This window comes from Trichosurus vulpecula, chromosome 9 (assembly GCF_011100635.1).
Source record: "Trichosurus vulpecula isolate mTriVul1 chromosome 9, mTriVul1.pri, whole genome shotgun sequence".
NCBI lineage: Eukaryota > Metazoa > Chordata > Mammalia > Diprotodontia > Phalangeridae > Trichosurus > Trichosurus vulpecula.
The window spans coordinates 97,339,316-97,366,489 of NC_050581.1; the positions used below are offsets into that span (position 1 = coordinate 97,339,316).

The following is a 27,174-nucleotide window of genomic DNA, read 5'->3' on the forward strand; positions in this document are numbered from 1 at the left end:
TATATTGGTTGAGTTCTCTAGGATATTTTGAGATCTATATTTGTAATATAGTACTTTAAGGCTTACAAAGTACTTGACACACATATATTATTCTATCCTCATAAGAATACTGGGAAGAAGGTGTTGTCATCCTTATTTTTACAGATAAAGAAACTGAGGTAGGAAGAGGTTAAATGACTTGCCTAAAGTCACACAGCTAGTAAGTGTCTAGGACAGGATTTGAACTGAAGTTTTCCTGACTCCATGTCTAATACTTTGTCCACTGTATCACCTAGCTGCCATATTATATGTCAGTCCGTGAAAGCTTATGATATATTATTCCAGACACCAGGTCATGTCTTGCTAGATATTAAGTAGGTGGTAACTTTTAACAGCCTACGGTGATGTGTTGCACAGGCTTCGTTATTTCCTTGTGTAGTCTACATTGCTCACTAAGTCCACATTCCTTTAGGATAACTCTTTTGAAGTTTCTGATGGTTGAATTGCCATCACACACTCTTCAGTTTTCACAAACAAATCTTCGTGTCTTGGTAATTTTTTTTGTTAACATTTTGTTGGCCAAGTTGATGAGGATATTTCCTTTTGATTCAACTCTGGGATCTTAATTATTTGATAGGCTCCTTCCAGAATCAAACTTTTTGGGGTATATTTGACAAAACCAATAGTATGTGGTTGTTTATAGCCTTTTACTATTACTTGGTGAAGTGATGCTTATTTTCTAAAAGTACTTCAATAGTTTTTATACCCATCTATCATGCTCCTAAACATGCCAACTCAAACCTCTTCCTAAAAGGGCCTTAGGGTGGTAAGCCTTATGTTTTGTTCATATTTTGGGGGTTTTGTTAAGGTACTTCCTAAATCTGTCATGATTCCTTTTGTATTTCCAAAAGTGTACATCATGACTCTTATTGTATTGGTCTTTATTGCTTTAAAGATTTTCTTCTCATTCGCTTTTGATTTCAGAATGTCCATAGGTTTTTTCTTGATGTCTTTATCGTCATCGCACCTTACATAGAATATAGCAAAGTATTTGTTCATTCCACCTTCATCCATTGGATTCATGTGACCTCTGGACTCAAGCTTGAAGCCTGGGGTCTTTATCTTTCCTTGTAGTACATTAAAAATTGTGTACATATTGAGTCCAAATATCATTGAAGAAAGGTTCCCTGAGATGAAGATAATGTTTAATATGTTTATCAATGGAACACTATTGCTTGATGTCATCTATATGTATCAAGTGGTCAATAAGATGTTTCTGGTTGACTTGTTTAGTTTAGGAACCATATTGCTTCTTTTTAGGATAAATCATAATGAATTTATAGGTAGTTAGGAGTATAATGGATTTTAACTATCTTAGGATTTATGTCAGTTAGTTCTGTCATTATTGTGTTGGTGTCATGTTTTCAATCCTGAGCTATTTTCCATATGGACTTCAGATACTCTAGTGTTCCATAATTGATTCTATTTTATATATTATCAGTATTGTATATGTCAGGAATGTAGAAGTGAATCAAAATCTTTCTGCAAAAGGTAGACAGAGACCTTCCTCTGATCTCCATGTGTGCCCCAAGGGAGAGTGGTAAGGGTCAGTCTGAGTGATTTCTACCTGTGCCATTGTAAGACAACTTCTACCTTCTACTGCCAGCTTGATCTCCTGCTCTGGATGTGGAGATCTTCTGGTACAAAGAGGAGCAACCTTTCCCTTGACCGTAGGTCTTCCGTCTATTGCTGTGCTGTCCCTTGAGGGAAGATGAAGAAAGTTGGTGCGAAGTAAGATTTTCATTTCCCCATGTCTCCTTTGGCTGCGCTACTCTGGGATTTCTCTGACTGAATTCTCTATTATGCCCCCCACAATAGGTACCTTTTTACCTTTTCCTCTGACTTCACTTACCCATCTCTACTCTTCATCTAAACTATGTATGACCTTCAGTCCTTTGACCCCTTAGTTCTTTCCCAGGGCATACACCTGAATTGGCCACTCTCTTCTTTTCCCCTTATTTTGATCCCTTGGTGAACGAGCTCACCTCTCCATTTTCTTCTTTTCTTGAGTCCTTAGCCCTTTTATCATATCACTGATGGTACCCTGTTAAGCCTCAACCTTTGGTGACTACCATCATCCTACCTTCAGTTTTACACATGTAGTACTGAATGAAGGTGGAGAAAATTACACAGTTGTTTGGATTAGTTCCACTACAAATTTATGTTATGAAACCTTCACTGATCCCTTACTGTTCCTAGGAAGTTCTACTATACTCCTGTTGTCAGCTCACAGTCTGACTCTTCATAGCAACTCTTAAATTATCTTTTCATCCCTCCTTATATCTCCCATGGCTTCACCCCGCCCCCACCCTCTCAGCTGAGAAACTTGCCTCATATTTTACCGAAAAAATTGAGGTCATTCACCATGAGTTCCTTTTTATCCCCTTTTCTTTCTCTCATATCACTCATATGTCTTCTGTCCCTATCTCGTCCTTTCTTGTTTCAAATGAAGAGGTGGCCTTACTCCTTATCAAGGACAACTCCTCTACCTGTGTAAGTGATCTCATTCTATGCCATTCACTCCAACAGATTGCCCCCCATCTTCCTCAAGCTCTCCCTTATTTTCAAGCTCTTCCTTTCTGCTAATTCATTCCCTACTGCCTACAAACACGTCCATATCTCTCTCACCCTAAACAGTTCCTCATGTGATCCTTCCATCACCATCATTGTTCTATCTCTTTTTCCCCTTATAGCTAAACTTGACAAGTTCCTTTACAATAGGTACCTTTACCTTCTTTGCTCTTCTTCTCATTTGAAGCCCTTACAATCCGGCTTCTGACCTCATTAAGTTAACCTCCTAATTGCCAAATCCGGTGGGCTTTTTCTAATCCTTATTCTTCTTGACCTCTCTTCAGCCTTTGCCATTATTGATCACCCTCTTATCCTTCATACTCTTCTCTCTCTAGATTTTTGAGATGCCGTTCTCACCATTTTCTCTTACCTATCGGATCACTCATTTTCAATATCTTTGCTGGATATTCATTTAGATTATACCCTCTAATGGTAGGCCTCCCTCAAGGCTTTATCCTGGGCCCTATGCTCTTGTCCCTCTATACTACATCACTTGGTGATCTCATCACTTCTCCTGGATTTAATTACTGTTCCCATGCTGATGATTCTCAAATCTACCTATCCTGCACTAACCTTTCCGCTGATCTCTAGTCTCACGTATCCAACTGCCTTTCTGACATCTTGAAATGGATGTAGACATTTTAAACTCATTAAATTAAATTCATGATCTTTCTCACTACCTTTCCCCTTCCTAACTTCCCTCCTACTGTAAAGACATCCTCCTGGTCACCCTAAGGCCTGTCAATTTCATGATTTCACCCTTGCAACATCTCTCCAATGTGCCCCCTTCTCTCTTCTGACACTACTACCGTTCTGGTACAGGCCCTCATTACATATCTGGACCATTTCAATAGCCTGCTGCTTTGGTCAGCCTGCCCCAAATTTCTCCTCACTCCAATCCATCCTACGTTTAGCCGCCTGAAACACAGGTCCAGTCATTTCACCTCCCTGCTCAATGAACTCCATTGGCACCCTGTCACCTCCACAGTCAAATATAAAATATTGATTTGGCATTAGAAGCTCTTCATAACCAAACCCCCTCTGACTTTTCCAGTCTTTTTATACTTTGCTCAGACCATGTACTCTTCAATCCAGTGACACTGGCCTCTTTGCTGTTCCTTGAACAAGACTCTCCATCTCTCAGGTCCGGTCATTTTCTCTGGTGCTCCTCTGCTCATGCACCCCATGCCTGGAATTCCCTACCTCCTCATCTCTGCCTCTTGGCTTCTCTGGCTTCCTTTTTTGTTTAAAAAAATTTTCAACTCGGAACAAACAAGCATTTCCATAACATGGTAAAATAAAAAAAATATGATTGCACATGAAACTGAAAATCTGTCATGTACAACTTTGTATTCCCTCCAAATATACAACAAAGTTATGTAAATTTTTTTTCTTCACCCTCCTTCCCTAAAGATGGCTACCATCAGATAAAAATAGATGTGTGTGTGTGTGTGTGTGTGTGTGTGTGTGTGTATGTTAAATTATTCTATATATACCTCTATTTGTCAGTTCTTCCTCTGGATTCAGATAGCATATCTATATGTCCTAATTTGTGTATTCATAATGGTCAAAATGACTTAGTTGCTCAAAGTCGTTCTTAAAACAATATTGCTGTTACTGTATACAACTTTCTCTTGGTTCTGCTCACTTTGCTCTTCATCATTTCAAGTCTTTCCATGCCTCTCTGAGATCAGTGAGTTCATCGTTTCTTATAGCATAGTCTTCCATCACAACAATACTCAAGAATCTGTTCAGCCATTCCTGAATTGATGGGGATTCCTGCAATTTCCAGTTTTTGCCACCACAAAGAGAGCTGCTATAAATATCCTACTCACATACAGAGTTGTAATTACTATTTGTGGACTTCCCTCCATCTTATTTTAACTATTTTCTTTCTCAGCCTCTCTTTTTACCCTATCCCTGTTACCTTATCTTCTTCCCCTACCCTCTCAATCCCCACTTCACCTCCAAGAGTCTTCCCATCCCCTACCCTCTACCCCTTTAATCTTAATCCACATATCTGTCCAAACATCCCCCCATCCTCTTCCCTCAGCCTTCTAAATCCCAATCCTGTGACACACCTCTTTAAAATTCTCTCCCCCATGACGTCCCCCAGTTTTCTCTCCTCTCTACATGTTGAGATTTCTGCACCCTTCCAGATGTACACATTGTTTCCTCTTCAACCCAGATGAGAGTAAGGTTCCCACATCACCAGCTTTCCCCCCCAGTTGCTTCCTCTGTATTAGTGTTTCCATTCATGCACCATTTTTATAATGTGATAGCTCCTTTTTCCCTTTTCCTATCCAATTTTGTTCTTTAGAATCATGCCATCATGCACAACTCAGCCCCAACCTTTCTCTCAAAGTACCTTAGTAATGATGACAGTTTTATGAATACTGATAACATTTCCAGTTGATAAATGGTCAAAAGATATGAACAGACAGTTTTCAGATGAAGAAATTAAAGCTATCTATAGTCATAGGAAAAAATGCTCTAAATCACTATTAATTAGAGAAATGCAAATTAAAACAACTCTGAGGTATCACATCATACCTATCAGATTGGCTAACATGACAAAACAGGAAAATGATAAATGTTAGAGAAGATGTGAGAAAATTGGAACACTAATGCATTGTTAGTGGAATTGTGAACCGATCCAACCATTCTAGAGAGCAATTTGGAACTATGCCCAAAGGGCTATAAAACTGTGCATACCCTTTGACCCAGTAATACTTCTTAGTCTGTATCCCAAAAAGATCATAAAAATGGGAACAGGACCTACATATACAGAAATATTCATAGCAGCTTTTTTTGTGGTGGCCAAGAAATGGAAATTGAAGGATGCCCATCAATTGGGGCATGCCTGAATAAGTTATGGTATACGAATGTAATAATACTATTGTTCCATGAGAAATGATGAGCAGGCAGACTTCGGAAAAACCTGAGAAGACTTACATGAACTGATGCTGAGTAGAACTAGGACAACATTGTACACAGTAACAGCAACATTGTGTGATGACAAACTTTGATAGACTAAGCTCCTCTCAGCAATGCAAGAATCTAAGACAATTCCATCTAAGACAATTCCAAAAGACTCATGATGAAAAATGCTATTCACTTCCAGAGAAAGAGTTGTGGAATGTGAATGTAGATTGAAGCATACTATTTTTTCTCTCTCTTTTTTGTTTTATATCTTCTTTCTCATGGTTTTTCCCTTTGGCTCTAATTCTTATTTACAACATGACCAGTGTGGAAATATGTTTAACATAATCGTATGTGTATAGCCTATATCAGATTGCATGCCGTTTTAGGGAAGGAGGAGTGGAGGGAGGGGGAGAAAATTTAGAACTCCAAACCTTATAGAAGTGAATGTTGAAAACTAAAAATAAATAAATAAATAAATAAATTTTTAATAAAAGGAATACTGATAACATTTTCATATATATAGTAAGTAAACAGTTTGACCTTAATGAATCCCTTGTAATTAGTCTTTTATGTTTTCCTTATATTCCACCTGGATCTTTTATATCCAATTTTCCAGTGAGTTCTGGTCTTTTTGTTACAAATGCCTGAAAGTCTTTCAGTTCATCAAATGCCCATTTTTTTTCATTCAGGGTTATACTCAACTTTGCTGGGTAAATTATTCTTGGACGCAAGCCCAGTTCTTTTGCTCTTCAAAATATAATATTCCAAGACCTATGGTCTTCTAGAGTGGAAGCTGCTAGGTCTTGTGAAATCCTTACTGTATTTCCACAATATTTAAATTTTTTTTCTTGTTGTTTGCAATATTTTCTCCTTAATTTGGGAGTTTTGAAACTTGGCTATGACATTCCTGTAAGTTTTCCTCCTGGGATCTCTTTCAGGTGGTAAACAGTAGATTTTTTTCTATTTCCTTACCCACTTATTCTAGAACTTCAGGACAGTTTTCCTTAATAATTTCTTGTAATATTGTGTCCACATTCTTTTTTTTCTCATCATAACTTTCAGGTAGTCTTCCTTTAAGTCTTATCTAAAATTCTGTTTTCTGTAGGAAGCCTTTCCCAACCTTTCTTAATTCTAGTGCTTACTCTCTTTCCATTATTTCCTATTTTGTCTTCTCCATTAGATTGTGAGCTCTTTGAGGGCAGGGACTGAGTTTTACCTCTTTTTATCCCAAGTACTTACTATAGATCCTGGCACATAGTAGGTTCTTAATACATGTTTATCGAATGACTGTTGACTGACTAAATATTAACAAAGGCAATATGTATGTTATGGTGCTTTGTGGCAGTTTATTTAATAGTTATGCAATCAATAATAAGTTCCTCTTACACTCTTGGGACTTTTTCACATATACTTTTCATTCTTCATCCAGTATATTATTTACTTGTTAGTGTTTATAGATTGTATTTTAATTATACAAACTAGGAATACTTTAAATGAAATATATAAACATATAATTGCCCTTTATTTGAAGAGTTTACTCAACTTTTGGTGTTCTCAACCTTTGGTAATAAATATGTGATGCCTTCTGTTAAGAAAAAGTAAGATTAGGCTTAATTCTTAGAGGAAACTGGCAAAGTACTCTGTTAATAATTGAAACATTTGATCCAATAATTTTGAAACAAATTGTAGCCCACTGTTTTTCAGTTTTGCATTGGTTAGAATTTCAGTCACCTCCCTTGATATGACTTTTCATCATATTAATTGTGCATAAACTTTCTATTTCTTGTTTGATACAGATCATCAAATCCATTCAATAATATTTAAGTTCCTATAATGTGCCAGGTACTATATAAGCATTTGGGATAACAAAGGGGCAAAAACAGTCCCTGCCTTTAAGCTCTCGCAATCTCATAGGGGAGACAACATTCAAATACATATGTACAAATAAGATATATATATATATATATATATATATATATATATATGTGTGTGTGTGTGTGTGTGTGTGTGTGTGTGTGTATGTGTGTGTGTGTGTGTCTACATATGTATATTTCTCTATATATCTATATGATATAATCAACAGAGGGATCATTAAGGGAAATTGAGAAAGATTTTGTGCAGAAGATGGGATTTTTAGCTGAGACTGAAGAAAGCCAGTAAATAGAGATGAAGAGGAAGAGATTTCCAAGCATGGAGATCAGGCAGTGAAAATTAGTGGTGTGAAGAACAATAGTGAGGCCAGCATCACTGATTTGTAACGCATGTGCAGGAATAAGATCTAAAGAAACTTGTGAGTTACTGAAGGGGCCAGTTTATAAAGGTCTTTGAAAAACAAACAGAATTTTATATTTTATCCCTGATTTTATTAAATGGTGATGAGGGAAGTGATGTGATCAGCACAGACAATCACTTTGGTATCTAACTGGAGGACGGGCTAGAGTGAGGTGAGATGGCTGCTGCAGTAGTCCTATGTGTGAAGTGATTTGGGTAGCCTCCGAGTGGTGGTAGTGTCAGAGGAGAAGAGGGCGTATAAGAGAGAAATTTCGAAGGTAGAGTTGAAAGGAATTGGCAATAGATTATATGTGGGGCAGTGAGAGAGTGAGGAATGAAGGATGAATCTTAGGTTGCAGACTTGGGTGAGTGGGAGAATTATGGTATCTTTGACAGTAATAGAAACTTTAGGAAGAGGGGAGGGGTGGGGGTTTTTTGGCGGGGGGAGATTTTACTTTTAGACATGTTGAGTTTAGCATGTTTATAAAACATCCTATTCAAGATGTCCAAAAGGCAGCTGGTGATGTGAAACTGCAGGTCAGCAGAAATGTCAGGGCTAGATGGGTAGATTTAGAATCTTGTAGATAGAGATGATAATTCAATCCATGGGAATGGGTAACATTACCAAGGGAAATATTATAGAGGAAGAAAAGAAGAGGGCCTAGGACTTGAGGGACACCGCTTGGTATGCACAACCTGGATAAAGATCTAGCAAAGGAGATTAAGAATTGAGATTTAGAGATCAGATAGGGAGGAGGGAGGAGATAAGAGAGAGCAGTATCACAAAAGAGGGAAAAGAATATCAAAGAGAAGAGGGAAATCACCAGTGTCAAAGGCTGGGGAGGTCAAGAAGGATGAGGGCTGAGAAAAGGCCATAACATTAAGAGATCATTGGTAATTTTGGAGAGAGCTATTTCATTTGAATTGTTAGATGCCAGACTGCAGAAAGTTAAGAAAAGAGTCAAGGAAAAGGAAGTGTAGGTACCAGTTGTAGATGGTATTCTCAAAAAGTCTAGCTACAAAAGGGAGAAGAGATATAGGATGATGTTGTATTGTTCATTCCTTGTTTTCAAAGAGGACCAATGACATCAAGAATGATGATTTGCACATTAATTGAATTTTAAGTGAGGCAGAGGTGCACAAATCATCAGATTCACTTTCTCTTCCTGAGTCATGGAAGTCTAGTGGCAAGACAGAAATTAAGATGACTGGTGAAGGCCCAGGATTCAGTGAATGACTTTTGGAGTCTTCTCTACCTGACCAAACTCTAAGCACTTCACAGTGCCTGCTTCAGCTGCCTTACTGGCCATTAAAACACATTATTCTCATCTGCCCATTCAGCTGGGGGAAGTCTTTGCATGCTAGGGGTGGACATCTCCATAACTCACTGACAGGTTTGAGGCCTGATGGTTACCCTTACCCTAGCTTAGCTCATCTGTTGAGATGGTTTTATAGGGATGTGGTTGTGTCCATGCTACAGCTTCTTGGATCCCCATTTTAGAGATGGGTGAATCAGGTGGATACCAAAGGAGGAGCCCTGAAAAGGCCTCAGCAAGCCCTCACATTGGAGGTGCTAATCCTCCCTAAATGCCTCATACACCTTTGTAGGATGATAACTATCAGGGATTGATGGGTTATAATAAGATTTTTTTGATGATGGCGAGGCATTCACATCTATTACAGCAGGGAAACAGCCAGTAGACAGGGAGAGATTGAAGATTAGTGAGAAAATGGAGGTGATAATAGAGGGGCAGTCTGCAACAGTGAGCTCGATTGTGATCCCTTGTGCATGTAGAAGAGTTTGCCTTGGCAAAGAGAAGGGCCACTTCTTGTGATATAAGGCTGTGAAAGGACAAATGGTAGAAGCCATCTGAATCCTTCATCATTATCTCATCAGTACTCACTACTCCTGTGGTCCCTTTCTCCCTTTGATTGGAGAGGGTAGACCATAGAGAACTCCTCTAAGACTCCTAACTTAAGGACACTTCAGTCAGCCGTCTCTTCATTTTACACGTGGCTGCATTCCTCTAGACTTCATCAAGCTCCATGGAACCTCGTCATCCTTCAAGATCACATCATTTCTGAAACTCATACCTGTTTAATACTCTCTGTCCTTGAGGCCCTTCTCTCCCTCAGATTGGGGAGGGTAGAGGGTGGATGGTGGAGGGCTCCTCCCAGATCCTTTATTTGAGGAGGATGCCATCTCTTCATTTCCTACCTGCCTGAACTCCTCTGGACTTTATCATTGCCCCCTCTCCCCCAGCTCTCCATATCTAGTGCCCTTCCCCCCTTTTCAGCTTCTTTTTATGTGTTACCTTCCAACATTAAGATTGTGAGCTCCTTGAGGGCAGGGAGTATTTTTTTCAAGCGAGTGAGAAAGGGAAAGCAGGTGCTACGGGAGATTTGAGGAAAGACGAAAAAGTTTTAGAGAACTTTTATGGTGAATAGGACTCAATTAGAACCAATTTGCCATTTTCCTTTTGTTTCATTTCATGTAGATTTAGATTTAGATTATCTGAAATTTTCCACACCTCCCTTCTTCTGGGTATTCATTCTTTATTGTCCCTGATTTTTTTTTAACTCATCAACCCTCTATAGTAAAGATTTTGATTGATGCTGAAATGGTTATTTTATGCTGTCTGCTCCCTTGACTCTTTTTATGATCTTAATCTTCTGACTTTTACTTTCTGTTGATGTTTAAGCAAAATGAGAATTTCTAATACTATTGCTTTCTACATTTATTTTTTCTTGCATTTAGTTGGGCAATATGATGTAAAGTTTTCTATTCCATGTACCAGCTATATGTGTAATTTTCCATAATTTTTTTCCACAGATCTTCACTCTTTTCATTTATGGTGTTTTGACGCTTGCCCCTAGTATTCCTTGGTAGCTCCACCTTTCTTCCTATGGTTCTTATCATGGTGTTGGCTGTTATATATAATAGTTTTTGGAGGGCCTGCAATGTTTTTATACATTTTTCAAGTACTATGGAAGAATTCATTATGGTTTCAGTAGAAACTAGCTTTTTTTTTTTTTTTTACAATACTCTTTTTTTTACTACTAATTGGATTCATGGCCCCCCAAAGTAAAAGGGTTCTTTGGAATTTCACCCTCTCTCTATATACCCATACCCTTTTCAAACTCATTTGAGATCCTCAGTGCTGTTTTTGTCATCTGCTTCATTATTTGGCGTAATTTCTAGAGTTTGTCTTAACTGATCTTTTTCAATGACCTAAATTACTTCCAATTTTCTCTCTTTCGGTTTTAGAAATATCTCAGTTTCATATTTTCTAGAGTTAAAAATGTAATTGTTTTTATTAATGCCCTATGTGAGTTTGCAGTACATTGTTGTATGACTTAGAGCTGAAAGTACCATTGAAAAAATGGTATTAAGCCCTTGTCAGTAGCTGGCAAGATGTTTCCAGTTTTGTTGTGAATTTTTTTTCTGGCATGTAATGAAAAGATTCACATGTTTAGTCACCTTTGTGTGCATTTGTGGTTTGCACATGTTAAGTGATCAGTCTCATTTACGTTGCAGCATATCTGATAGGTAAGATATTGGTATTTCTAATTTCTTCTGGCACACTATGCCATTTAGAATACCAAAACATTAAGAAACACCATTGAATTAATTGTCTCCTTGTTTGGCTGATCATCACTATGGTTTTAAGTATGGTCAGTCTGTAACTTTATATTGTCCTGTGTATTACTTTGAATTTTAGAAGCAGTTGCATCATGCCGATTGGGGTGCTAGCCCGGTGGAGGGTGTCAGCGTTTTAGGATTCTTCCTAGGCCTTTCCAGGTTCTTTAAAAATCTTAGGGCACATTCTTTCCCTGCTGTACGTTATTGTTATTAGCATTCCTTTACTTCGCCTCCTCTTCATTACTCGCCTCACCTCATGGACAAGGGCTTTGACTGTATCAGAATTATTATTTATATTTTCTTCATGTACAAGAGAGGCAACGTCATGTAATAGAAAAGAGAACTGGCCTGTAAGTGAGCAAGACCCGGATTCAAATCCTGCCTTTAAACCATATTGTCTTTTAACCCTGGGCAAGTCACTAGACCTCGGTGCCAAATCTGTCATTTGAGGAGAAGTTGCCTAGTTGAATTGGTAATGGGAAATTCCTCACCTGGAATTTCCCTAATGAAATCATGGATCTATGCCCTATATCCTATTATGTATATATTGTATCACTAGAGAGTTACTAGGGAAAAATACATGAATTTATATCATGCTAAAAATGGACTTGTTTTACATGGTTTTGGTATTTTTTCCAAAATGGTTTATTTTAACTCAGAAACAGTAATATTATAGGGAAATCAAGTGAATTCATTATACTATTTTAAAATGTATAAATAATTGCATTAAAAACTAGGTGGTATATACAAAGTATAATACTTGACATGAAACCATTTGAAATATAGGTGACATTAAAACTTCAATTTGAAATATACACTGTTGCCACCTAAATGGCATTGTATCATCAGAGCAGTAAGAAGAAAAAGACCTCTATGCCTTATTGGATTTTCTAATTTTTAAACTTCTATTCTTGAAGTTCATGCAATGTTGCATCCTTGTTAAAGCACCCCTTAAAGGTAGTAAATCTACCTCTAAAGAAACTGAATCTACAAACTTTTGAAAAAGCTTTTACAAAGTGATATTTACTCCAAAGATACAGCAGTAATAGAAGTTATAAACACAACCTGGTGATAGTGGGTTCATACTTAATGTAGTTTCTCTTTTGTTTTATTGTTGATAGTTATTTTTACCTGTTGTCATTTTTTTGTTAATAATAAAGTCTGCAATTTTAAAAAAAGCCTGTTTTTCTCTCTTCTTTATAATATCTTGAGAATCAGTTTATCAGTGCCCTCAGAGCTGTCTACCTACAGTGTAGAACTCATCTGTATATGTTTAATCTAATTGCTTTCTTTATTTTTTTATAGAAAAAAAGAATTATTTCCCTTCCTTTCAACTTTTCTTTCCCCCATGTAAAAAAAAAGAAGAAAAAAAATCTTTGTAGCAAATAAGCATAATCATAAAAACCAAATTTCCGTCCAGAAAGATATGTATCATTTTGCAACCTAAGTCCATCGTCTTTCTGTCAGGAGTTAGGTAACATCATTTGTCCTCTGGAAGGTCATTATGTTTATCAGAGTTTGTAAGTCTTTCCAAATTGTATGTTTTTATAATGTAGTTGTTATTGTATAATTTGTTTTTGTAGTATTACTTCATTCTGCATCAGTTTCATACAAGTCTTCCCAGGTTTCTCTGAAACCATCCTTTTCACTATTTCTTATTGCACAATTGAATTCCATTGTAATGATATACCAAGATTTATTGAGTCATTCCACAGTTGATGGGTTTAGATTTCATTTTTTTTTTGCCACAACAAAAAGAGATGCTAGAAATGTTTTGTATATATTATTCCGTTTTCTCTTTCCTAGTTTGATTGAGGTATAGGCCTAGAACTGGGCCCAATGGTATTACAGTTTATTTTGGGGCCCAGTTCTAAAGACATTCCAAATTGAACCAACATGCAGCTCCAAATAAGTGTATTAATGTGCCCGTTTTCTCATAGCTCCTTCAACATTTAATATTTTCTGTTTTTTGTCAACTTTGCCACCCTCATAGGAATGAGGTGGAATATCATATCAGAGCATTAATTTGCATTTCTCTAATTCCTAGTGTTTTGGAGCATTATTTTGCTACTGATGCTTGAATTTCTTTCTTAGAGTGCTGCCTATTCATATCATTTGACTGCATATACACTAGAAGAATGGTTCTTATTCTTATACATTTGAATCATTTCCCTATATTCTTGAAAATGAGACCCTTATCAGAGAAACTTCTGCTAAGATTTTTTGAGAGAACTCCTTCCTTTCTAATTCTGGTTGTATTGGTATTTTTGTGCAAAACTTCTGAATTTAATATAATTACAATGGTACATTTTATCTTCCGTGAACCTTTTTAATCCCTCATTTTAATATGAATTCTATCCATAAATCTGAAAGGTGATTTCTTGTTTCTCTAGTTTGTTTATTATTTTACCCCTTTTATCTAAGTCATGTGTTCCTTTGGAGTTCATCTTAATAATGATTTCTGAATAAATCTATACCTGGTTGGTCTATATAGCTTGTTTTTGCCAGCCTTATTTGCAGTTTTCCCAGACTTTTTTTTTTTCAAAAGTGAGTTCTTATTCCAATAGCCTTGATCTTTGGGTTTTATCAAACACTAAGCTACTGTGTTCATTAGCTTTTATGTAGTGTGTATCTAATATTTTCCTCTGATCAATCTATTATTTTATAATTATTATTTATTTAATATTTTTAGTTTTCAGCATTGATTTCCACAAGATTTTGAATTACAAATTTTCTTCCCATTTCTACCCTCCCTCCCACTCCAAGATGGCATATATTCTGATTGCCCTGTTCCCCAGTCTCTTTATTTTTTAACCAATTCTAAATAATTTTTGATAATTAGTACTTTGTAGTATAATTGAAAACCTGGTACTGTTTGGCTCCTTCCTTTCCACTTTTTTTCCTTTATCATGTCACTTGAGATTTTGACCTTTTGTTCCTGCAAATGAATTCTGTAATTACTTTTTTTTAGCTCTATGAAGTAATTCTTTGGTAGTTCGATTGGCATGACATGGAATAACTAAATTAGTTTAGGTAATGTTGTCATTTTTATTACCTTGGTTCACCTATCCTTGAGCAATTTATATTTCTTCAGTCACTTAGGTTTATATTTCTGGAAAGAGTGTTTTGTAGTATAATTCTTGTGTGTGTCTTGGCAGGTAGAATCCCACATATTTTATGTATTCTGTAGTTATTTAAAATATAATTTCTCATTCTTTTTCTGTTGTGGTTTGTTGGTAACATATAGAAATGCTGGTGATTTATGTATTTATTTTATATTCTCCAACTTTGCCAGTATTATTTCATTTATTACTTAACTCTAGGGTTTTCTAAGTAAACCATTATTGCATTTCTATCTGCCTGTGTTTATTCCCTGAATTTTTTTTCTTGTATTATTGTTAAAGATAGTATTTCTATCAATGTATTACACAGCAGTGGCAACGATGCTCAATAAAGGCCCCTGAAGAAAGAGTTAAAATTTAATTAGAGACTAAATAACAATGCTAAGGAATTGTTGGATTACAGAAGAAATCATAGAAACAATGGAAAATTTCATTAAAGATATTGACAACAATGAGCTTTACACCTGATCTTGTTGGATAGATCTTTAGTTTATCCACAATACAAATAATCCTGGCTTCTGGTTTTAAATAAATATCATTTATCACATTAAAGAAACGTTCATTATTCCTATGTTTTCTCATTTTTTTTTCAAAATAGGAATGGGTATTGTATTTCGTTAAAAGGCTTTTCTCAATCTATTGATATAATCACATGATTTTTATATTAATATGGCCCATTATATTAATGTTTTCCTTATATTGAACTAATCTGCATTCCCTATATAATTGTAGCCTGGTCATAGTGTATTATTTTTGATATGTTACTATAGCTACTTGGCTTATATTTAAATTTTTTTTCATCAGTATTAACTTGTCATTGTCATAGTCCCCAGAGTTATAATTCTTAATCCTAGTATCACAAAATCCTTGTATTTCTTCAGTGTCACAAACTGTCACAAAATAAAACACATGTTAAAATAACACTTGCTGTTTTTTGCTCTTTTGATTTAACTTTTTTATAACAACAAAAAAAGTCACTGATATTTATGAATGGTCGTAGAAACTAAATTAAGCAAGGAATGAACCTGGAGGTAGGAGGTCTGGGGTATAAAAGTGAATGCTTTCCTCTCATATTCTATCCAGTGGCAAGAAAAATCCTTACCTAAAGAGAAATATTTTACTCTCGTCCCCATGCTACTGATAATTGTAGCCCATGGCTGTGTACAAAACCATTTTTTAGACTATTTGGAAAATATTATCAATGAGAACTGCATTGTAACAGCAATGCAATTAGATCAATGTAATGATCTAAGATAATACCAAAGGACTTGTGATAAAAAAGTTATTTCCATCTCTAGAGAGACAACTTATGAGGCAGCTAGGTGGCACAGTGGATAGAGTGCTGGGTCTGAAGTCGGGAAGACTCATCTTTCAGTATTCAAATCTGGCCTCTGACACTTATAAGCTGTGTGACCCTTGGCAAGTCACTTAATCCTGTTTGCCTTAGTGTCCTCATCTGTAAAATGAGCTGGAGAAGGAAATGGCAAATCACTCCATTAACTAGTGCATTATCTTTGCCAGAAAACCCCCAAACGGGATCATGAAGCATTGGACACTACTGAAATTGACTGAACAACAACATGATGAAAAAATTCTGTCCACCTGCAGAGAGAGAACTTATGAAAACTGAGTGCAAATTGAAACATAATTTTATTATTTTTCTGGTTTTTTTTTTTAAAAACTATGGTCAATATGTAAATATGTTTTACGTGATTTCATATGTATAATTAATATCATCTTGCCTTCTCAGTGGGAGTGGGAGGGGGTGAGGAGGGAATTTGGAACTCAAAATTTAAAAAGAAAAGAATGCTAATAATAAATAATAAATTTAAAATATATTTTAAAAAGAGTGCCTTGCGCCTTGTGGTACTACAAGGAAAAAAAAAACTAGGCTGAATAAAATGATAAGATCAAAAAACAAGTGAAGGTAGCAGGAGGGATAATGTGTACTATATATATTATACAAAAATATGGGCACAATTTACCTAATGTATATTGATATTACTTGTTATACACATAATGTATGACATAAATACTATAAAATTACATGAAAAAAACCAATGAGCATATATCTATAGAATGGTGTGTTTCTCTGTGTAAGTATGTATATGTGTGTGTTTTAAAGGTATTGTTTAGTTGAAAACATTTCTGCTTGAGACATAATCAATCTCTTAATATATAAGTAGGGGGTTGACTGCAAAGCAATTAAGAGTTCACCTTTATGTTCCCTTATCCAGCTGCTGCCAATCTGTCCATTTTATTCTCCCAGGTTTCCTCTAGTTTTTTGTTTGTTCTAATTGAACTTTTAGAATTAGTTTGTAAGAGGACTTGGGATTTTAATGGGACTGAATTCACTTATATCATTCTTCCGATTTTTTTTCTAAAAGTTGGCATGGTAGTTATGAGTGGGGGTTAACCTGTGAAGATTTGAGTCCTAGTCCAGTGCAACCTCTGCCAATTTTCATTAAGCTTTGTGATTTTCCTTGTTGGATTATGACTTTTAATGCTGCATTTTACTATTCAGAGTCAAATGCCATTTCATAATCAGCCAAGTCAAATGTGTGACATAAAGCTGTGGTATCCTACAGAGAATGACTTGTGAAAGCCTGCATGTTCACATCTCATATTTTCATCAAGGAAGCCCTTGATATATATGTAGATCATTTTCATAAAGATGAGGAAGAAAAAATAAGGATCATTAATTCTATATCCTTATAATCCCACTTAGGGGAGATAATATTATTTATGATTTTTCTATTCTGGAATTTTTTTCTTTCTTAAGATATCTTGTAGGAAAGCAACCCAGTGATGCTTTCAAGATTGCCTTCTCCAACATGGTTATCTACATGGTCTACTTTCTAACACTGTTGCTTCTTATGTGCTATATCAGCTTTTTTTTTAATGTATGATATATCAGGACTTGAGATATTAGGTTGTAATTGTACTGAAGATGTAAACATCAAGTTAAAGCATTGACAGATTTGGTCCCTTTTCCTGTGTGTTTTTCTCCTGTCAGTTTAATCCATTAATACTCTTGAAACGATGTGGTTTGATTGGGTCTCATTCTATTGCCTTGTTTTTGCTTCACTGATTCTCATTTTTATGAGGCAGTACTGCTCATAATCTCCAAATATCCTGCTCCATAGTGTTTTACAGATGACTTTGCTTTCTCACCTAGTCTTATCCTTGGCTGCTACATCTCTCTTCTTGTCAAAGACTTGAGGTCTTTCATGAATGTGTTAAAATTGTTCAAGATTCTATGATATATAATCTCAGATAAAAAAAACTATTCAGTAACTCCTGGCTTATTAATATCAAGTGGAAATAGAATAGGGAGACTTGCCACTGACATGGAGAATGTCTTCTAGTCCAGTTGAATAAGGATTCTTTTTTTAATTTAAAAAAATTTATTTTTAGTTTTCAACACTCACTTCCATAACATTTTGACTTCTAAATTTTCTCCTCCTCCCTACCCTCCCCCCACCCCAAGATGGCATGCCATCTGATATAGGCTTTACATATGCATTCATATTAAACATATTTTTACATTAGTCATGTTGTAAAGAAGAAGTAGAACCAATGGGAGGAAGAGAAATTCTTTTTATATGATAAGGCTCTCCAGATACTCCTCTTTGCAGATAATATTATGCTCAATGTAACTGTACCTAAAATATTACAGGGTCTTTTTAAATGAGGTGGTAGGATCATGGTATTATACATCCCAGGATTACTCAAATTGTCTCGAATGGATAAAAAATTGCTTTTTGTCTAGACTATGCCCTGTAGATAGATATCCAGCTCATTGAGTTAGTACATCAATGCATATGGCTTGGATAGGCTCTGAAGATGGATAGTGAGTTTGGCTCATACTTGAAAAGGAGTAAGAAAGCAAGCTGAATTTCCTTTGGGAAATTGTGTAGTGCTTCTCACAATTACATATTGCTTCCTGTTGTAAAGACCCATTTTTAACATAAACGTTGTCCTAGTGAAGCTGTATGGTACAAATCTTGGACCATTTTAATCTCCAATAAATGAAAGATATCGAAGAGTAAAAAAACAATGGAGAGACCTATACTGGGCAAGTCGGACATGGCCTATTTCCAGTAATGTCCTACATGCAAGGAGTATCTTATGGCATATTATTGTAGAAATGTATTAGAAAAGGAAGGGTGTTGGTCATATGGTTAGAATGAGATGGACAACCCAAATGTTATACTAAAAAAACTGTCCAGTGCACAAAGACATAGAGGAAGGCTTCCAGTTCTTCGGATCCTCAGTGGAGTATCCAAGTATCCATGAACACGAATTTCAGAGGATAAGAAGGCATGGATGGCTTGTAATCTTGCATTGTTGGAGGAAATACATAAATGAGATCACTAAAATACTGCTATATGAAAGTAGATTGAGAGTTTTGGTTCGATTTATTAGAGATCAGAAACTCAGCTAGGATTACAGAGTATTCAGCAGAAATCAAAAGCCTGAAATCTAAATTTGATAATATTTGTTTCTTCTTCAGCAATTCCATACTAACAACTTCTGGGAAATAGGGATGAATTGCAAATAATTAAAAAGTGGTCCTTATATTTCAGATTTCTTTTCATTTCAATTGAGAAAAATTTGGGAATTTATATGCTTTTTGACCCATAAGAGGAATGATAAGGTACCTGATATAATAATTTCCTTTGTTTTTGATGTGTTGGGGAACTTCAAGTTCTATATCTTAACCCTTTCCCCTCTTATCCCCTTTACTCCTCTCACCTCCTGCCCCAAGCAGGTGAGAATGTAAAAAGAAAGAATGAGCTGGGTGTTAGCTCATCTGGTACAGAGAAGTGGTGTGGTCTCTCCTTTTTCTGTGCCAGTTCCTACATGATTTAAAAATTTAAACCTCTTTTTATCTGAATGAAATATATTCTGTGTAAGAAAGCCACTGTAGGAAGCACAGTTACTATTTGAAGCATGAATATTAAGTAGTGAGGGATAAGAGAATGGGAGGTATTATTCAGAAAAAAAAATTTTCTTTTCAACATAACAGGAACTCATTCACTTAACAGTTGAAGTTGGTATAGCACTTTCTTCACAATACCCTTGTGAAGTTTATAGTACGAATATTATTATTTTCATAAATATTATCTATAGATAAGAATGCATCTCAGAGAGCTGGGACTTGAACCTAGGTCTTCTGAGTGTGTCCAGTGATCTTTTCACTATATCATGCTGCTATGTATATATATACATCTAGAAAAATCATGAGTACTGTACAATTCCAGGATTCAATTTTACTGGAATCTTTTTTTTTCAGGTGACTTTAAAATCAAATTCCAGAAAGAGAAAGTTGATTGTTTCCCTTTTGCGCTATCATATATGTTTTTGTAATGTTTTAGTGCTTGTATTTCTTATAAGAAGAAGGAATGTTTGGCAAAGATTTTAATATCTTATGTGTAACAGGAATTGAACAAATGTATATTCTTTTATGACATAGTTCTCATTAATATTCTCATTAATGGCTTTTATTTTTATAGAAATATCAAGAAATTGCTGAAAAAAACGTGGAAAAGTCAGCCCTTATGGAAAAATCCAATGAACAGTTGGTTCTCGAAAATTCACAGTGTAAAAATATGTTAGCTGAGACTCAAAAGGAACATACATCCCTACTGGCAGCCTGTGCATTAATGTCTGGTGCTTTATATCCTTTATATAGTCGATCATGTGCCTTGTCAACACAAAGAGACTTTCTTCAGGATCAGGTTAACACGTACGACATGCTCAAACAGGAAATTAGAACTCTGGTTCAGGCTTTGTCTGATGTAGAAGAAAAGAAGCAAAGTGAAGCCAAGTTGAAGAAAAAACATTTCAAAGGATTGATACGTGTATTCCGGAAAGGTGTTATTGCTGTTTTGGCAGCAAAAAGACTTCAGATTCTTGGCCAAAAGTGTGGCTCTCTTTTTACATGGATGGAGAGCTTCAAAGAAGGCATAGGAATCTTAGTATGTACAGGAGAACCCAAAGAGAATCATAATTTGCCAAGTAAGATAACTAGTCCTTTCCCTTATGTACTTTGCCTGTAAGTAAAGTGTAGTCTATGAATATTCCTAACAATTTTTTGAAAACTATTTGAAATATGCAAGAATAGAATAATACATATACATGCATGTGTACATGTATGTATATCTTAAAATAGACCTCAAATATTTCCTGTATATGAAAAGATAAAAAATGTTGACTGAGTAATATTTGTCTTTTTGTAGTATGTTAAGCATTATTGATATTTCTTTGATGAGCCTTGCTACATTTGAATTACATTTTCAGTGGAAAGTGAAGTGATACAAAATTTTCAAAACTCTTCTTCATTTATGGTAATGATATATTTTAAAAAGTAATTTCAGTGAATTAAGGAAATCCAGAGAATGTGCCCTATGTAAAATGTCATCTATGTAATTTATATATCAGTTTAATGTGTGCTTATTAAAGTAAAAACTGCTTGAAGAGCCAACTTGAGTTTCCCAACTAACAATGTATTTGAAGGCATTTTTAGAGCAAAAAATAAACACCCCTCCCCACCCCTCCAGCTTTTAAGAGACCTCTTACACAGCAAAGTTAAGTGCTAAGAACCTTTTCTTCTTTGCTCCCATCCACACCTTTCTTGTGGCCTCATTTAATATTGAAGGTATAAATACTATGCATCAACAGCACCTAAAATTTCTTGGAAGAACTTTAAATACTTGTAAAAATTTTATGTATATATTGATCTATTTCTAAAATAGCTGAATATCACCATTATATTTAAATGTGAATTTTATCATATTTTGTGACATTTCACGTTGGCTTTCTCTTTACCCCAGGACATCGAACAGAGCAGATGCGTTGTCTTCAAGCAGTTAGTTGGCTTACTAGTTCTGAACTTCTTGCTGCAGTAATCAGTTCTATGGCTGAGTTACAGGAAGTGGTTTGTAAAACAGGTAATATATTTTCATCAACTAGGAAAATCTTTTTTTAAAGAAAATGATGAGAAATGTTTTATACTGCAAATTTCAATATACTCTTTTAGTTACAAAATATTTAATGTGTTTGTCTTTCTCTAAATGCATAAGTCTGGGTGTTTTCCAGGGTATGTGTAAATTAATTGATAAACTCCAAAATAGCAAGTTTTTCTCTTTATTTTTATGGGAAATTAAATATTAATTCAACTTGGTATTAGATAATTCAACTAAATATCAATTCAGTTCAAATTAAGTCAACTTAATGATAGTATTGTGTTTTCCTACAATACTTGATTTTCCTGATGGAAAGGATAAAAAATTTTGTTTTAACTCTCTCATCAGCTTGCTTCTCATGTGTCCTTACATACATTTGGCAGTGTTTATTTCTATTATTCTTTCTTTTCCTGCATTTCTGCTCATAGCTGTGATTTTTAGAAGAGGATGAATTTATCACTTAGCTAGGCATCAATTTTCCTTTAAATTTCAGCAATGAGTTTTTACTTGCATTTATTGCTTAAGTAGAGTCAGTCAAAGTAGACTGTTGCTCATTTTCACTAACTGACAAATCAGCTGCAGTCAGCAGTTCTCAAAGTTGTTTGCAGTTGTGTTTATAAAACAAATGATAAATCTAAATTGTATGGAGTAGATTCATTTTATTGATAGGATTATTGATTTTTATTTATTTTAGTTCAGAAGCTTATAGGCTTTTCTATATTTGTCTGTGTCTTTTTTGGTGTCTTTATATGTCTTTATATTTTTATCTCAAAAAAGTAATTTATTTTCTTTTGTTTTTGCAGTATTCATAGATTAATATCCTCTTAAAAAACCTTAATAAGGGCATTGAATATAACATTTTTGGTGATGAATTTTCTCATTTGCATAATCAGCTATAACATTGAATTTGCTCTTGCCTCTAATTTTTGGAGGAAGGTAGATTTATTGCTCATCAAGTAATTATTAAGAAATAGCATATGAGTCCTTTTAAAAAGACAGTCATTGTTGTATTACTGCTTTTCTCAATATATGTATGCTATACATATACATAGGTGACATGTAGATTACATATATTATGAATATATAGTTGACATATTCACAATATGTTTCTATATTATGAACACATACACACACATACCTATAAAGGCATTTCCAGAGTAATAGTTCTGAAATCGTTTTGACATATAACATCCATGTAATAAGTCTGTGCTGTGTACCACATCTGATATTTTTAAGCAACAAAGCTCATTTGAATATGTACATTTTGGTATTTCTGCTTTAAGATGTAGGCTTTATTACTTTGTAACTCTTCCTCATATAAACTGTTATGGGGAATTTTTTACTTTGACATGTGTTTCAAACGAGTATAGGCTACATGTATCTCTATGAATGGGCTAAAATTCTTTATTGTGCCAATGAGCTGTTTTTTAATAATTGACTTGGTACTTAACTACAGTATTTTTTTCACTTTTCAATTTGTGAGGTGATGAAAAGTGTTGATCACCTATACACCTTATGAAGGTGGTATACTCTGCACAAAGTAGACACTAAATTTATTGGATTAAATTGAATTAAAAATCAATTGAATTGTAAATTAATAAGTTCACTTCTTAAAGGCATTCATGCTATTTTGATGAAAGAAGCCATTAAATAGTACATTTGAACTACTATAAAGGTAAATATATTCAAGCTTTTAAAAAAATACCTTATTTTAGAGTTACGTGTGATATATAATTTGTTTGAAGTCAATTTCTGCACACCAGGTAGAACTACATAATATAACCAACTTTTATGTCAAATAGGCCAGTATCTTGACTATAGCTATGGTACCCCCAGTAACAATATGATAGTAAACTGATTATATTTATTATTAATTTTCTTCTCATAAATGATTTTTGTTTTAGACAAAATGAATTTCTGTTGTCTATGGGATATCTAGTTTGAAGTATCTAATGGGCAATTGATTGAGCTTTAATGGTTTAAACCGTCTTAAGACTTTTGGGATACCCTGTATATATCTGGGAATCATCTTCATAGATTTTATAATTGAACCTATCAGGATGAAGAGATCTCCAGTATAGAGAAGGGAAAAGGGCACAGGACAGAATCTTGGGGGATGACCACAGTTAGCATGCATGACCTGTAGGTCATAAGAAAGTCAAACAGGTGAGAGAAGAATCCCAAAAGAATAATGTCAGGAAAATCCAGAAATTAGAAAATATCAAAGAGAAGATTTTTATCAACAATGTCAGTAGTTGCACAGATTTGGTAGCTAGTAAACCATTTGTAATTTTGGACAGAGTACTTTCAGTCTAATGGTGAGGTTAGAAATCAGATTGCGAAATGACAGGTTTTTAAGAATCAGAGAGATGGACATGTTTGTTGGCAGCAGGGAAGCAGCCAATAGAGAGAAGGATTAGGGATCAGAGAGTGGAGGCATGATAGAATGGGATCACTTGTGCATGCAGAGGGATTTGCTTTGGCAAGGAGGAGGGGCCATCTCTTCATGTGAGAGAGAGAAGTAAAGGAAGAGATAGTGAGGGAAGAGGTCTGAATGATATGAAATGTAGAAGAGGGAAGGGAGCTCTCTGCAAATGTCCTAATTATTTTGGTGAAGTACAGGGCCTGGTCCTCAGATGAGTATGGTAAGTCGAAGAGGTGTCATTGTAGATTTGAGGAGGGATGAAAAGTTTTGGAATTGCTGATAGGGTGAGTGGGATAATGAATTGAAGGTAAAACAGAATTGTCAGGCTACAGTGAAGTCCCAGTTGAGATTATATAACAAATTTGTAGTGAGCATAGTCGGTACAGCTTTTTTATTTACTCCACTTCCTTCAGCAGCATTTGAATAGGAGAAATGTTGGCAGATAATCCAGGCTTGGGGTTTGGCAGTACAAGATTTGCAGCAGGACAAGGGAGCTATGTACTGGAGTATAGAGAATATTGTAGAGATGAGCAATGGATGAGAGTGTAGCTAGTGCAGATGTGATGCTCTGGGAAAGAGGGATTTGTAGTCATAGGGAGAATGAAGATTAGGATTAATTATTATAAGACTGAAATGATTGAATGATAAAATATTATGATAAGATAAAGGGATTTGAATAACAAGTCAAAACTATTTCCTAAAAGTGGTATGGGTAAATAATTTGATGCTGGAAGTGATAATTTTGTTTTTAGACTTTAGGGATAGAACCTTATCTATTGTGGCCTTCTGTCTCTCTGTTAGTTAAATATGGATCAGTTTTCCAGAGCAATTTGTGAAGCTCCCAAGATTTTCAATGAGTTTGGATGTTCAGTGGTGGAAGAATGAGTACCCACAGCTTACCGTCACCTGGTCGCCCTGTAAATTCAAGAATGAAGAATAAATACAAGACAGCTGTCATTACTGCATTTCTAAAGTGTAATGAATCATCTCTTGGTGTAGGGCAGAGACCCTAATTTCCAGGTTTTCTGTGTAAATACTGGACAGGTGGCAACCTTATTTGCTTTCATTAAAGTGTTGCACATTTGAGATAAATTACTTCTTCCTGGCATCCAAATGGTATGCCTGTGAAAGATCATTTACCTCAAACAGGGGAGCATGTTATTTCCACTGAAAGACTGGACCATTAATCATTACGAGAATTGACTAAAAAACTCTTCAGATATATCTAAATATTTTACTTTAGTAGTCCTAGATTACATTTTATAAGATACTCAAAAGAAAAGTTCCTGACTTCTTTTTGCAACATCTATTGTAGAAGCACTAGAATTAAAATTTGGGGAAATTTAGGTCCAGATTTTCTCTCTAATTGAATATGAGTTTAGGGAAAGATAATTGAATGGGCTGTGGCAATAAGAGCACCGTCTAGAGTTCTTTTATTACCTCATATTGCCTTAAGTCTTTAAACATCGTAACAAACTTTATAATCAAAACCCAGAAGCCTCCAATCTGTATTTAAAGCCTTTATATTTAAGCTTAAATATTAAAAGCCTTTCAGTGTAATCCAGGAGAATTATATAAGGAAATCCAGGGACCCAAATTGAGAAACAGTGATGGAGAACATTTAGGTGGAGATCAGTAATGGTGGAAACAGAATTGATCTTGTCATTCCAGACTATTTGGACAGAAAGAGGAAATAGACGAGAAGTTTGGAAAACAAATCACAAACGTGGCACAGAGGCAAGATACAGTAGCGATGGGAGACTTCAGTTATTCAAACATCTGCTGGATCACTATATCTTATCTGTGTCTCTCTCAGTCTCTGTCTCTTTTCTTTTGTCGCTCTCTGTCTCCCCAGAAGTTCTTATTTTCTCTCTCAAGGAAAATTACTTTTGCACTAGAAAATGGTAGGGCAAAAATAGCTAACAGGCAATTTTTACCTGATATTACATTTGAAGATTTCACATCCCCTGGCCCAGATGAACTGTGTTTTCTTGTGCTGAAAGACCTCGCTGATGTGCTTGCCATTGTCAGGAATCTTCTCCAGACTGTGGAGACTTGGAGTTACAGAAGGGCATGTGGAGTCCTAATGTTCAGAAAGGAGAAGAGAATAAACTACAATGTAAACTAGAATGGTGTCTCTGTGATAGAATGTAAAAAGTAGTGGATTTGATGTTAGCTCTGTGTTCATAGCCAGTTCTCATTATGACCTTGAGTGTGTCAGGAAAACTTCTCTGGGCCTTGCACATCTCTGTGCAAAAGTCAGACTTGCACAAGTGGCCTGCAAAACCACTGAGTGCGAAGTAGACAACACATAAAGTGGGCAGGATGGAGAAGCCCAGAGGAATGCAGCTGGGTGGGAAGAGAACACTGGTCTCATAATGGAGGTTCTGGAAAGAGTCATCCTATCAGTGGGAGGGGCCCCAGGTGCAGAAGGTCCTGATGAGCTGTGAGTTCCAGGGCTGAAGTGATCTTGCAGCATGAAGAGGTTCCTAGAGCATGGTGAAGTCCAGAGGAATGCAGCCAGATGGGACAGAGAGGAAAACTTCCTGGTCAGTGTCCTGGTCTGTAGAGGTACCAGGATTGTCCACATTATAAGCAAAGGAACACAATGAAGTGCACATGTCTGAATTAAGGAGAAATATTTGTGAGAAGTCAAACTAGGTCAGTAAAGAGTAAACTTATAGTGAATAAATATACTAGGAAAAGGGCTTCAGTCACACCTAGGTGAAATAGGACAAGGATGGGGGGCGGGATAAGGACTTTTTTTCCTCCATATTTTCCACAACACATTTGTTTTTACCAGTGTTCTAGCCAAATAGTTGCACAGACAGAATAAAAAGCAGTTTTATACCTTGCCATTTGAGGGCCTAATATTTATGACTTGGGGCAGAGGTATTAGGGAGCCACATCTCCTATACTGCTGCTGTTGCTACTACTGTTGGGAAATGAAAACACTCTTTTTCTTCTTGATTTCTTTTTCTTGTTTTTTTTTCCTTTGAACTTTCCAAATTCTACCCTGTGCCAAAAACACGTAACATTTCCTTGCTGCTTTGGAAGTTTGACGCAATACTCAGAATCCAAGAATTCTTGTATGAATCCAGGCCACTCCTCCTGTAGATTCCAGTGGAATCTGTCTTTCCTCTTCTAAGTAGCCTGTTAATACTATGATTGCATTAAAGCTATGCTTTTCAAACATCAAGAAAAGGC

General features: G+C 35.6%; 1 protein-coding gene across 2 annotated transcripts in view; it reads left to right on the forward strand.

The window, feature by feature from the left end:
- The window catches only part of CCDC171 (coiled-coil domain containing 171), a 496,942-nt gene that overhangs the window by 216,622 nt on the left and 253,146 nt on the right, over positions 1-27,174 (forward strand). For both annotated transcript variants that reach the window (XM_036739306.1, XM_036739307.1), the window contains 2 exons: positions 20,091-20,595; positions 21,411-21,527. In XM_036739306.1, the coding sequence (XP_036595201.1) occupies positions 20,091-20,595; positions 21,411-21,527 (622 nt within the window). The remainder of the gene's footprint in view (positions 1-20,090; positions 20,596-21,410; positions 21,528-27,174) is intronic.